This window comes from Mirounga leonina, unplaced genomic scaffold (genome assembly GCF_011800145.1).
Source record: "Mirounga leonina isolate KUSES-001 unplaced genomic scaffold, KU_Mleo_1.0 Mir_170, whole genome shotgun sequence".
Classification (NCBI taxonomy): domain Eukaryota; kingdom Metazoa; phylum Chordata; class Mammalia; order Carnivora; family Phocidae; genus Mirounga; species Mirounga leonina.
The window spans coordinates 9,825,645-9,839,957 of NW_023270433.1; the positions used below are offsets into that span (position 1 = coordinate 9,825,645).

The following is a 14,313-nucleotide window of genomic DNA, read 5'->3' on the forward strand; positions in this document are numbered from 1 at the left end:
CTATTGGAACGACAAAAATAAAAACCTACAACTATACTATCTTAAGAATAAATTTATTCTTTCATAGATGATAAAAAACTTTAAGTTTTATTTCAGGGATTTTTATATAGTTAATTGCTAAACATACCAACATAAGAGAAATGCCCATGGGAAGAAAAAACTTATCATTAAAAAAACATCATCCAGGGGCACCCAGGTGGCTCAGTCATTGGGCGTCTGCCTTTGGCTCAGGTCATGATCTCAGGGTCCTGGGATCGAGCCCCATATCAGGCTCCCTGCTCCGCGGGAGGCCTGCTTCTCCCTCTCCCACTGCTTGTGTTCCTGCTCTCACTCTCTCTGTCAAATAAATAAATCTTTAAGGGAGCCTGGGTGGCTCAGTCGTTAAGCATCTGCCTTCGGCTCAGGTCATGATCCCGGGGTCTGGGATCGAGCCCCACGTTGGGCTCCCCACTCCGCGGGAAGCCTGCTTCTCCCTCTCCCACATCCCCTGCTTGTGTTCCCTCTCTCGCTGTCTCTCTCTCTGTCAAATAAATAAATAAAATATTTTTTAAAAAATAAATAAACAAAATCCTTTAAAGAAGTATCATCCAAAGATATATTACATTCTAAATAAACTCAGTTTCTTCTTTACAGTATTTCTGGAGGATAGGATATGATTAAAAAATTCCCTTAAGAAATAATAACATAGGAGTGGCTGGGTGGCTCAGTCAGTTCAGCATCCGACTCTTGATTTCAGCTCAGGTCATGATCTCAGGGTTGTGAGATCCAGCCCTACACAGGGCTCTGCACTGGGCGTGGAGCCTGCTTAGGATTCTCTCTCTCTCCCCCCTCTCTCCCTCTGCCCCTCCCCACTCCTCTTCTCTAAAAAAAGAAATAAGTAACATGATTCCAGTAGTTCTCATGATAAAGGGGAAAAGTGCTAACATAAATCCAAAACTCCTCTTTCTGAAACTGAGGTCCAGAAGAGTTTCAGATTTTAAAATTTGAAGATTTTAGAAAGGTTGATTAGTGCATACATGTAACATAGGCAGTATTAAGGGTGGCATCCTGTAATCAAATGTATTTGCATTTCTACAGCAAAACATGAGTATTCATGCCCTAAAAGGAATAACTAGCAGTGATAAACAGTCTCATGTTAGCTCAAGTCAGGTTTTGCTACCATATAATGTATAAAAGATGATGTATAAATAATTTCAATCACGCTGGGTTTTGAAATCATGGGAAAGGGATGGTGTCCCTATTCTAGAAAATCTAATCAACTAGGGGCGCCTGGGTGGTTCAGCTGGTTAAGCATCTGCCTTCAGCTCAAGTCATGATCCTGGAGTCCCAGGATCAAGCCCCACATCAGGCTCTCTGCTCAGCAGGGAGTCGCTTCTCCCTCTCCCTCTGTTCCACCCCAACTTGTCCTCTCACACTCTCTCTCAAATAAATAAAATTTTAAAAATAAAAATAAATAAAATAAATAAATAAAAACTAACACAAGGGGCACCTAGGTGGCTCAGTCGGTTAGGCATCTGACTCTTGGTTTCAGCTCAGGTCATGATATCACAGTCCTGGGATCAAGCCCCACGTTGGGATCTGAGCCCAGTGGGGAGTCTGCTCAAGGATTTCTCTCCCTCTCCCTCTGTCCCTCCCCTCACTCACGTGCTCTCCCTCTCTCTCTAAAATAAATAACTAAATCTTTGGGGAACTAACAAAATATATTTTTTAAGATTTTATTTATTTATTTATTTGACAGAGAGAGAGAGAGAGACAGCAAGCACAAGCAGGTGGAGTGGCAGGCAGAGGGACAGGGAGAAGCAGGCTCCCCGCAGCAGAGAGCTCGACTCAGGGCTTGATCCCAGGACCCTGGGATCATGACTTGAGCTGAAGGCAGATGCTTAACAGACTGAGACATCCAGGTGCTCCAAAAACTAACCAAATACTTTACGACTACAATATTTTTAAATCCCAATATAACTGCTCTTCTTTCTTTTTTTATTTCAGAGAGAGAGTGTGTGTGCGCATGCATGCACATGCACGCACAAGCGGGGGGTGGGGAGGGCAGCATGGGAGAGACTCTCAAGCAGACTCCCCGCTGAAGGTGGAGCCGGACCTTGGAGCTCAAAGCAGGGCTCAATCCCACAACCCTGAGATCACGACCCGAGCTGAAACCAAGAGTGGGACACTCAACTGACTGAACCACCCAGGTGTCCCGTAACTGCTTTTATCTCTTAAGAAGCAAATGTTTAAACCAGTTTGAGGAAAGGGAATGGTAAGAATATATACATATTGTCATCATATTTTCTGTTGCCACCCCACTACTCACTCAACTGATTTTCAACTGAATGCCATATTAACGATAATAGCAAAAGCATACCTGCATCAGATTAAATCTTGCCACCTCATTAATAGGAGCATCAGAGATTATTCCATACTGTTCTGGATTGACAACTGCAGGACAAATGAAGCAGGCCAACAGGAGATCAGTACACATTGCCCTGACCTCCCCAACTTCCAGTCTATCTACACAGGAGAGGGTTTTGTACATCTGTGACACAATCCACCTCAAACTATGTGGAAAGCAGTACGTGTTCTGTTTCAGATAACCAATAAACTTGTTCACCAGAGCCACCAGTTTGGCCTCATTGGAATCCACCATCTCTTGAACCTTTTGCCTGAATCTATCTGAGCCTTTCTCTCCAAAGAGTTTTTCCTGTTGTAATGGGGAGAACCTATCAATTAGCTTGTTTGGATCTGTTTCCAGGTGATCTTCATCTTCAACAAGCAGTTGCATGATTGGCTCATGTAAAGTAGCTGTGAGGAAAAGTTTGGCGGAAAACAGTCCTTCAGAAAAAAGTTTAAATAAGATGCTGAAGGCACAAGTTCCTCTCCTCAAAAGTCGCCTGGGGTTGTCACTTTCTTTAAGTTCAAATTCAATCAAGTATCTCAAAACCTGAAGGAGGTAGCTTTCATCTTCTTGCATAATGCAGTTGCCATAGAGGGAGGTAAAAACTGTGTAAATAACACTTTGTGTGTTCTCCTGATTAAGTTTCTCCCCAGCAACCAAAGAGGAGGCAATAAGACGAGGATTCTCCCTTAACCGACTCAAGAATTCTCCATAAGCAGTCTCCTGAAATCCCAATTGCTTATATCCATCAACAAACTGTGTATCTTCCAAAATCTTGGCATGTTGGCAACATTCAGCAGGGGAAGCTTCAGCACTAAAAAATGAGCAAACAAGCAAAACAATAAAATCAATAAAAATAATACAATACATACATTCCATTGAAACCTGGAAATGTAGATTGATTATAGTCCTAGCAATGAGATCACTCCGAACTGCTCAAATCTTTCAGCCCACCAGCATCTGAATATGTGAAGAAAGGCAAAACCAAAAAGTACAAAGGAGGACAAATTCATCCTAGTAAATCAGGTTCAATGAAAAATAGCAAAAAATAACCATTCTTCTTAGCATGGAGGACATTAGGAGAAGGAAGGGAAAAATGGGGAGGGGGGAATTGGAGGGAGAGATGAACCATGAGAGACTATGGACTCTGAGAAACAAACAGGGTTTTAGAGAGGAGGGGGGAGGGGGGATTGGTTAGCGCGGTGATGGGTATTAAGGAGGGTACGTACTGCATGGAGCACTGGGTGTTATATGAAAACAATGGATCGTGGATCACCACATCAAAAACCAATGATGTATTGTATGGTGACTAACATAATAAAATTAAAAAAAAATAACCATTCTTCTCATTTCCATGATCAAAGATCAGTCCTGCTTTTTTCAGCTTCACATAAATGGAATCATACAGTATGTACTTTTCTGTATCTGCCTCCTTTTCTCAAAATTATACCTCAGTACCACTCTTAGAGCTAAAAACTACTTCTTGAAACAACAGAATAATAAGGTATTCACACAGTGAAAAAATGGTTTGTAAAACTGAGAAGTAGGGGCGCCTCAGTGGCTCAGCCCTTAAGCGTCTGCCTTTGGTTCAGGTCATGATCCCAGGACCCTGAGATGGAGCCCCACATCGGGCTCCCTGCTCAGCGGGAAGCCTGCTTCTCCCTCTCCCACTCCCCCTGCTTGTGTTCCCTCTCTCGCTGTGTCTCTGTCAAATAAATAAAATCTTTTAAAAAAATAAATAAAAAATAAATAAAACTGGGAAATAGATATACAGAATCAAAACATGGAAATACATATAGTTGACCCATGAACAATGTGGGGATTAGAGGCACTGACCCCCTGTGCAGTGGAAAATCCATGCATAACTTTTGACTCCCTAAATACTTAACTACTAATAGCCTACTGTTGACCAGAAGCCTTACAGATAGGGGCACCTGGGTGGCTCAGTCGTTAAGCAGCTGCCTTCGGCTCAGGTCATGATCCCAGGGTCCTGGGATCGAGCCCCACATCGGGCTCCCTGCTCAGTGGGAAGCCTGCTTCTCCCTCTCCCACTCCCCCTGCTTGTGTTCCTGCTCTATCTCTCTCTGTCAAATAAATAAACTCTTGAAAAAAAAAAAGAAGCCTTACAGATAACATAGTCGATTAACACATATTTTGTATACATATTATATACAGTATTCTTAGAATAAAGTAAGCTAGAGAAAAGAAAATATTGTTCAGAAAATCGTAAGAAAGAGGAAATACATTTATAGTACTCTACTGAAAAAATCCACATATAGGGGCGCCTGGGTGGCTCAGTCGTTAAGCGTCTGCCTTCGGCTCAGGTCATGATCCCAGGGTCCTGGGATCGAGCCCCGCATCGGGCTCCCTGCTCGGCGGGAAGCCTGCTTCTCCCTCTCCCGCTCCCCCTGCTTGTGTTCCTTCTCTCGCTGTGTCTGTCAACTAAATAAATAAAATCTTAAAAAAAAAAAAATCCACATATAAGAGGACCCACATGGGTCAAACCAGTATTCAAGGGCCAACTGTATATTAAATAATACCAGGAGAAAAGGGGAGCGACTGGCTGAATTGGTGGAGCATGTGACTCTTGATCTCAGGGTCGTGAGTTCAAGCCCTACGTTGGGTGTGGAGCTTACTTAAAAAAAAGAACACAAGATAATTTACTCTTAGCAACAATAAAATGTTATTATACAAAGATACAAAATTAATTGGTGTGGTATAAAATATTAATGCTTAAGTTAAAATTCTCTATAAAAGGCTTAAGTTAATTAACAGACAAAATAAGCAAAGGCTCACCTTAACGTTGATTCAAACTATCTGAAAGCATACACTTTGTTGGAAATAGATTTATTTATTTATAGTTTGCACAGAATTACAGTGGTTCATAAAATTTAATGCCTCAAAACCTTTTTTTTTTTTTACCTGGTTATGATTAGCCGATCCAAATTAATTCTCTGTTGCTTAGCAATCCATGCTGTACGATACAACTTTTCAGCTGTCTTAAGTACATCTGCATTGAGCCTCTGAATGAGCTGTTTCTCAGAGTTCACATATAAGCGTTCCTGCTTAAGGTGATGGGCCAAAGTATGAATATCCAGCTTCACCATCTTCAGATGTGGAGAAGGTACAAAGGCTGATCACTAAGAGTAAAGAGACAGGTTTAGAAATTTTGTGTCACTTAGACTGTTTTCCAAAATCAAAAGGGATAAGAGAATACATTAAGAATTAGGCTACATTCAGTATTCTGATTAACTCTAATTTTAAAATAATCTATATATTTTTTGCAGAAGCATTACAGGTATAGAAAAACTGGTAAATACAGATAAAAGAAAAGAAAAAAAAAAAGCTCCTAGTAAGGCCACTGGTCAGAGACTGCCACAGTAAAAACGTGTGTATTTCTTTCAAGTCTAGTGTCTATTTATTAGCATTAGAGTTTCCTTGATTGCTCCCTTCTACACTGCAATCAGTCAACTAACCTGTTGACTCGATCTTCAAAATACATCTCCAATCTACTTCTTACCATGTCCATCATCTTCTCTCACGCAAAGGTCTATAACCACCACTTCCTAACTGATCGCCCTGTTTCCTTTCTTGTACTACTCGAGTCTGTTCTCTACATAGCATAGAGTATCCTTTAAACTTAAGTCAGATCACCTTATCGCCTTACTAGTAACCATCCAAAGGCTTACATTACATTTAGAATGAAATCTAAAGGTCCTACATGATCTACCCCTGGCTACTTCTCCAACCTCATCTCCTACCATTCTACCCTTGCTCACATGGCTCCAGACACACTGGCCTCCTTGCTTGAACAGGCCAAGCATGCCCCTTCCTCAAAGCCTCTTGCATTTGATGATCCCTCTGTCTGGAAGGCTGTTCCTCCGAGTATCTTTGCACGGCGAGTACTTTTACTTCACTCAGTTCTCTCTGTTTAAATGTCTATCTAGAAAGGCCTTCTCAGATAACTCCCAAAATAGAAACTATCACTTCCTATTCCCTTTTCTGGCCTTTTTTAAAAGTACTTGCCTCTGTCTAGCATTATATTACAGATACCTACTTGCATGTTCATTATGCTGAGAGTATGGTTCCCCCACTAAAAGGTAAGGGCCACCAAGGAGGGGTAAGGCTTGTCTGTTTTATTCACTCACAGCTGTAATTTCAGGGCTGAGCAGAGCACCTGGTTTGTAGCAAGAATTGAACAAATATTTGCCAAAAGAATCAATGAAATCACACAAATCTTATTTATCTAGTAGCTAAACAAACTGACAGAAATAGCATACATATTTTAAAGCATTATTACTTTTTTTTTTTAAAAGATTTTATTTATTTATTTGAGACAGAGAGAATGAGAGACAGAGAGCATGAGAGGAAGGAGGGTCAGGGGGAGAAGCAGACCCCACGCTGAGCAGGGAGCCCGACGTGGGACTCGATCCTGGGACTCCAGGATCATGACCTGAGCCGAAGGCAGTCGCTTAACCAACTGAGCCACCCAGGCGCCCCTTTAAAGCATTATTACTTAAGCTATACCTTTGAACCTAGAATGCCTGCCAGACCACATCTTTTTTTTTTTTTGAGATCCAACATGACCTGAGCTGAAGGCAGATGCTTAATGACTGAGCCACCCAGGCACCCCTGTTTTTAGAAATTTTTAAACTCTCTTATTTTATTTATTTATTTATTTACTTACTTACTTATTTTTAAAGATTTTATGTATTTATTTGACAGAAAGAGACAGCGAGAGAAGGAACACAAGCAGGGGGAGTGGGAGAGGGAGAAGCAGGCCTCCCGCTGAGGAGGGAGCCCGATGCAAGGCTCCATCCCAGGACCCTGGGATCATGACCTGAGCCGAAGGCAGACGCTTAACGACTGAGCCACCCAGGCGCCCCTAAACTTTCTTATTTTAATGAACTACTGAAGACTAAGAAAATTTCAGGGGCGCCTGGGTGGCTCAGCTCTTAAGCATCTGCCTTCGGCTCAGGTCATGATCCCAGGGTCCTGGAATCGAGCCCCGCATCGGGCTCCCTGCTCAGCGGGAGGCCTGCTTCTCCCTCTCCCACTCCCCCACTTGTGTTCCCTCTTTCGCTGTCTCTTTCTCTCTCAAATAAACAAACAAAATCTTTAAAAAAAAGACTAAGAAAATTTCAGATCTCACCATCTAACCTGAATCTACTGCTTTCAAAAACCACTTTCTTGGGGCATCTGGGTGGTGCAGTCAGTTGAGCGTCCAACTCTTGGTTCTGGCTCAGGTCATGATCTCAGGGTCATGAGATGGAGCCCCGAGTCAGGCTCAGTACTCAGCTTGGAGTCTGCTTGCGACTCTCTCTCCCTCTCCCTCTGCACCCCCACTCGTGCTACCTCTCTCTCTCTAAAATAAATAAATCTTAAAAAAAAAAAAAAAAAAAACTTTCTTATACCTTATCAATTCCCTAGCAAATTATGCAAAGCTGTTATTCCAAATCACCTGTATCATGAAGGCCCTCATACTGCTCTCCTCTCAAAAGATAAAAGTATGGGCTCCTGGTGGCTCAGTCAGTTGAGCATCCGACTCTTGATTTCAGCTCAGGTTATGATCTCAGGGTTGTGGGATCAAGCCCCGTGACAGGCTGTGCTCAGCGTGGGAGTCTGCGTGTCCCTCTCCCTCTGCTGCTCCCCCCCTCTCTCTCAAGTAAATGAAATCTTTTAAAAAAAATACATAAGTATGTCCACTAAGATGTTGTTAAGTTAATAACAAAACCATGTGGGTACATTAAGAAAAACTGGTGACATACATATACTTATATAATTGTATTAACTCAATTTACAGAAAATTTATATATGACTTCATAGACTTCCATGTGGGAACTCTAACATCCTCTAGGGGGCTCTAAGTACACAGACTAAGAACTATTATAGTTAATGGGAACAATACTGAAATGGGCTCTTAAAGATCTGAATGTTTCATTAATTAGTTCTGTTACTTTGGGCACATAAAGATTATTCTCTGAACCTCGGATTTTTTTCACCCATAAAATGTGGACTCAATATCTACATTTATTTTATCCCTGGTACAAGCAACATATTAGGTATTAGGAATACAAGAAGGGATAAAACCTGTGTATCCTCAAGGACTTTCTAACCTAGCAGAATGAGGCAGACATGCAAGCAAATGGCTGTCCAAAAATGTTACGGGTATTATGCTAGAAGACTGTACAATGTAGACAGGGAGAGGGGGAAAAGGAGAAGGAACCTGCACCTAGTCTTAAAAGGCAAGCTGGGGAGAGGGGAGAAGAAGAGTATTTGCCAGACATAAAGAGGATGGCAGGTGGGGTAGAACTCCAGATACGGGGAGTCAACCAAGCAAAGGCACAGATGTGTGTAACCAAGAGTACATTTAGAGAGCTACCCATGGCTTGCTACAGTTTGGGGGACTGTGTCTGTGTGTTCAGTGAGGTAGGGGGAGGGAGGGAACGCGCATAATAAGAGATAAGGCTGCAGAAACAGAGGTACAAAGAAGCCAGAGTTAAGAAACTTGGACCTTGCACTGTAGGTGACGGCAAACGTTTTAAACAGGAAATTAACAAGATTAAATTTATATTTGGGAGCATAAACTCTGGCAGTAAGGAAAGGATGAGGAGGTGAGGATGGGACCAGAAGAAGAGAGACTAAAATTGTTGACAGGCAGGAAATGTGGTGGCAATGGAAAGAACAGGACAGGTTTGAGAAATGTTACAAGATAGAAATACAAGATTTGTTAACAACAAATGGGGAAAAAAAGGTAAAAGTTTCCAACTCTGGGAACAAGGGTGGGTGTAGTATTAATTCACCACACTTGAGAACACGTTATCAACTGAAAATGGTGCCTTTACACACTTCATCTGCATAATATTCCTCTGAGATAAGTGCTCTGCAGCTAAGGAAACTGAGGCTCAGGGATGTGAAGTAAGTTGCCCAGGACCACACAAGTGAGAGATGACAGAGCCAGTACACTACTATTATTACCCTGATCTCTGCAAGAATGACTCAAAAATCCTGCGGTGACTTAGGAGAATATCTTCTTTTTAAGAGACGCATGCTCGGGGCGCCTGGGTGGCTCAGTTGGTTAAGCCACTGCCTTCAGCTCAGGTCATGATCCTGGAGTCCCGGGATCGAGTCCCGCATCGGGCTCCCTGCTCAGCAGGGAGCCTGCTTCGCCCTCTGACCCTCCCCCCTCTCATGCTCTCTCTCTCTATCTCATTCTCTCTCTCAAATAAATAAATAAAATCTTTAAAAAAAAAAAAAAAGAGACGCATGCTCAAGTATGTAAAAGTAGCGTTAGGATGTCTGCAACTTACTTCTACATGGTTCAGCAAAAAAATGAGATTTTAAAAATGCAGCAAAATATAAACAACTGTTGAATCTGGGTGGAGGGTAGATGATAACCATTATACTATCCTTCAACAATTTCAGTTATGTTAGAAATTTTTCATAATGAAAAAATAGGGAAAAATATTTTAGAAATTCTCAAACTGTGTCCTTCTTGCTGCTTTAATACAATTTAATTCAACAAATATATTACTGAGCTTGGCTGGAGCCTAACCAGGTCCCCTAATCTCAAGGAGCTCACAGTCTAATTATAACCAAAATATTGTTCAAGATAGGACACATAAAATGTTTCCAATGACACAGCAAAATATGAACCAATTTATACAATTTAGAAATTAAAACCTTCAAATACAGCTTCACTTAAAAAAAATTAACACATGAAAGTAATGCTCCACCTAGTCTAAACAAGAATTCACCTTCTAAATCCTTTAATAGTTCCAAATGTCTTCAAAGATGTTTTAAATAAATCTAGATAAACTTGTTAAGCATTTTTTTCTTTCATCAAGTTCAAGAATTATTTGCTTTAATGCTTTTCTTTCTATAATAAGTTGGTCTGGGTGCTGCCAAATAACAGGTAATAACTTAACCTACAAAATAATACTTTTAAAAACATTATTATATAGGGGCGCCTGGGTGGCTCAGTCAGTTAAGCATCTGACTTTTTTTTTTTTTTTAAGATTGTATTTATTTGATAGAGAGAGAGAGTGAGAGAGCACAAGCAGGGGGAGCGGCAGAGGGAGAGGGAGAAGCAGGCTCCCCACTGAGCAGGGAGCCTAATGAGGGGCTCGATCCAAGGACCCTGAGATCATGACCTGAGCCGAAGGCATATGCCCAACTGACTGAGCCACCCAGGTGCCCCAAGCATCCGACTCTTGATTTCAGCTCAGGTCATGATCTCAGGATTGTGAGATACAGCCCGGTGTCTGGCTCCATGCTGGGTGTGGAGCCTGCTTAAAATTCTTGCTCTCCCTCTCCCTCTGCCCCCCCACCCTAAAAAGTGTCAGTAAACCACTGGGTAAAATGCAAGAGATTAAAAATATAAATTAACTCTGACCTATATTTTTGTCCACAGTTTACCTAAATTAAAATCATGTTCTGAATACTTATTTTATACAACATGTAGCACATGCCAGAGTATAATGATATTATAGCTCTCTCTCTCCCCTTAGACTGTAAACACTGAGGGAAAGAATTCAACTTTGTGTCCTAACATAGCTGATGGCAGGTAGGAGCTCAAACATGTTAAGTGAACTCAATTCAGGTAGCCCCAAGTCTACTGGCTTATACATTTTGAAAAAATACCCCCCCAACACAAATAATACCTAACAGGTCACTACTTAAAAACAACAGTTGTAGAAAAGGGTTTGTCTATGAAGTTGTTCTGCTCTTCTAAGGCACCATTATAACACAATAGTTACAGCTATTGGGAAATTGCTTAAATAAAATGTAGGCATAAATAACTAGAGTGGGGAGATTTTACCATACTGAAGACAACAGGAAAGTACAAATATTTGCAAATATGTTAGTTTCCTGAAAAGTAACAATGACAATATCAATATCAAACTAACAGTAACAATACTCATACCAAGCCACCATTTGTTTAGAACTTTATCATGCCAGGCACTGCTATTTTTTTCCTCACTGAATCCTTATAACCCTATGATGACTGTGCTCTCATTAACTTCCTTTCACAGTTGAGAAAAGTGTTGACATACCTAGCAAGCAGCTACATCAAAATTCACACTGACTCAGTTCTGGTTCCAAAGCAGCCCTTCCTCTCAACCAACTAATCTAAACATTTTGTCAGTCACATCTACCTTAATTTCCAGTTCTGTTAATAATTGACTCCTTAAAGTTCCTTTTATCTATTGGTTTTTACAGAACTTCACCTCGCTTCTAGTGACATCGACTTCATCTGAGTTTACGCTCAAATATCATTTAAAATACAGGTGTCTCCAACTCTCACCTCTTGGCTGAGCTTAAATTCTTTATTTCCTCTATGATATATTTTTTTTTAAGATTTTACTTATTTATTTTGAGAGAGAGAGAGAGCATGAGCGGGGGGCGGGGGGGTAAAAGGAGAGGGAAAAGCAGACTGCCCGACACAGGGCTCGATCTCACAACACTGAGATCATGACCTGAGCCAAAATCAAAAGTTGGACGCTTAACCAACTGAGCCACCCAGGCGTCCCTCCTCTATGATCTTAATATCAAAATAGAATCTTAGAATTGGAAAGGCTGTTAAAAGCTATCTTCTCCAATTTAATTCAAATCAACAAATATTTTCTGAATGTCTTCACTGTACCCAGGCACTAAGAGTACAGGACAGAACAAAACAGACAGCCTCTGTCCTCGCAAAGCTTAGTCAACTATGAAGCCAGGAGCAAGTAAACTACAAGTAACTACAAGTACATATATGTATGTACACACACACACACACACACACGCACGCACGCACGCGCGCGCTCCACTTTTCTTTACTTTAAATGAACTGCCTTTCTCTAGGTTAAAGCCAAGCCTCACTTGTATGCTAATTTCCTCCCTTCACATCTACTTAAGAACATTACTATGGAAATCCCAACCACCCTATCCCCCTCCCATCCACATTTCCTTCTCTACTGGATCATTCTCACCAATATATAAACATGCTATTATTTTTCATCTTAAAAAAAAAAAACTCTCTACTTCATGTCTCTCCTTCAGCTTCCACCCCCATTTTTTCCCTCCCTTTAGAAGAAAATTCTTTGACAGAGATGTCTATAATCACTGTCTCCTGTTTCTCTCCTCTGATCCCCTCCAGAGCCCACACCAGTAAGTTTTGTCCTACCATTCCATCAAAACTGCTAGTCTTCAAGTCACCAATAATAAATAAGCACATGTAGGGTGCCTGGGTGGCACAGTCGGTTAAGTGTCTGACTCTTGGTTTTGGCTCAGGTTGGGATCTTGGGGTCGTGCGATCGAGCCCCACATCAGGCTCCATGCTCAGTGTAGAGTATGCTCTGCTTGAGTCTCTCTCTTCTTCTCCACCTGTTCCTCCTCCCTGTTCTCTCTCTCTCAAATAAATCTTTTAAAATATATGTAAATAAATAAGCACATTATTAATCCAATGATACATTATCATTCCTCCTCTTCTTGACCTAACAGAAGCATCTGACACCACTCTCCTTGAACCACTTTCTTTGACTTTGGGACACCACACTCTCATGGTGGTCCCCTGTCTTCTCCACTCAGTCTCAGTCTCCTTTGTAATTGCCCCTCATCTCCCTGATTTCAAAACACTGGTGTACCCTACCCTGAAGCTCAGTCTTGAGAACTTTGCTTTTCCATCTACACTCAGTACTAGGCAATCTCATTCCATCTCATGGCTTAAGAACCATCAAAATGCTGGTAGCTCCCAAATTAGTATCTCTAGACTTTACGTTTCCCCTGAATGTCAGATCCAAATATGCAACTACATACTCAACATCTTTTCATCTTTGATGACTGTATCCTGTCTTTCCAGCAAAAATGACAGGTCCCCTCAAAGGCTGAGAGCATCTTTTAGATGGATGTATCCCTAGCCCCCAATACCATGAGCACACTCAAGAAGCGCTCATATATATTTGCTAATTGCATTGTTACAAGTTGCTCTAAGAAAAGAACATAAGTAAAATAAAAGATTGTAAATTAACATTAGGCATTAACATATCTAACAACAAACAGAATTTTATCCTGAAATTTGCAAGCATTTTCCAAGGGAGATCATTTCTTTTTATAGTAAAAAATTAGACTATGAAAATCTGTAACTTCAGTTCCACTTACCCCATTTTCTACAAAAAAAAAATTCATTATATACCATGCACGTTAAATCAAATTTTAAGCTTTTCAATTCATGTTATGAAAACATATCAGTGTGAGAACAGTGGGAAGATTTTAGTTGAAGCAGTAAAGCACAACGGGTTTCTGTATCCTTCCACAATGGTATAGAGCAGGGCTTGGCAAACTACAGCCTGTGGCCAAATTCAGCTAGGGGCCTGATTCTATAAATAAAGTTTTATTGGAACAGAGCCATGTCCATTTGTTTGCATATAATCTATGGCTGTTTTCTTGCTACAATAGCAGAGCTGAATAGTTGCCAGAGTCCTCCAGAGTCCATATGGCCCACAAAGCCTAAAACAGTTACCTATGGCCCTTTACAGAAAAAGTCTGCCAATTCCTGATAAGTAAGCATACCTATTCTGATGCAGAGCATGGGGAGGAAGAATAGCCTGAAATGTGCAAACTAGGAAATATGCTCCAAGGAGGATACACATATTACAAATGTTAGCAACTATGCCTGAATGAACTCCTATGACTCAAGAGAAGGACTCTATACTAGGAAAAAAATTATTTCAAATGTTTTTTGGAATGAGAATCATGTTTCATGTTTTCCCTGTTGAAAATTCTAATTAAAGGGATCCCAAGTTAATGATGGGTATCTAATGGTTCTATACTTTAACAGCGAGACTTCAATTAAACAAACTAATCATCTCTTTGTTAATCTAATAAATTCAGGAATAACTTTATGAGACAGCCCATATTAGAGACTATGTCAAACAACATAG

At 40.9% G+C, this 14,313-nt stretch overlaps 1 protein-coding gene across 7 annotated transcripts in view; it reads right to left on the bottom strand.

Moving 5' to 3' along the window:
* GAPVD1 (GTPase activating protein and VPS9 domains 1) overlaps positions 1 to 14,313 on the bottom strand; it is an 80,097-nt gene that overhangs the window by 47,518 nt on the left and 18,266 nt on the right. For 5 of the 7 annotated variants that reach the window (XR_004681208.1, XM_035015813.1, XM_035015814.1 and 2 more), the window contains exons 2-3: positions 5,312 to 5,529; positions 2,360 to 3,203 (exon numbers count right to left, since the gene is read on the bottom strand). Coding sequence is in view for 6 of the 7 variants with exons in the window: in XM_035015813.1 (XP_034871704.1) it covers positions 2,360 to 3,203; positions 5,312 to 5,496 (1,029 nt within the window). In the remaining variant the exon portion in view is untranslated. Of the gene's footprint in view, positions 1 to 2,359; positions 3,204 to 5,311; positions 5,530 to 14,313 lie in introns of those variants that run through there. The other 2 variants (XM_035015812.1, XM_035015815.1) reach the window with 1 other exon arrangement.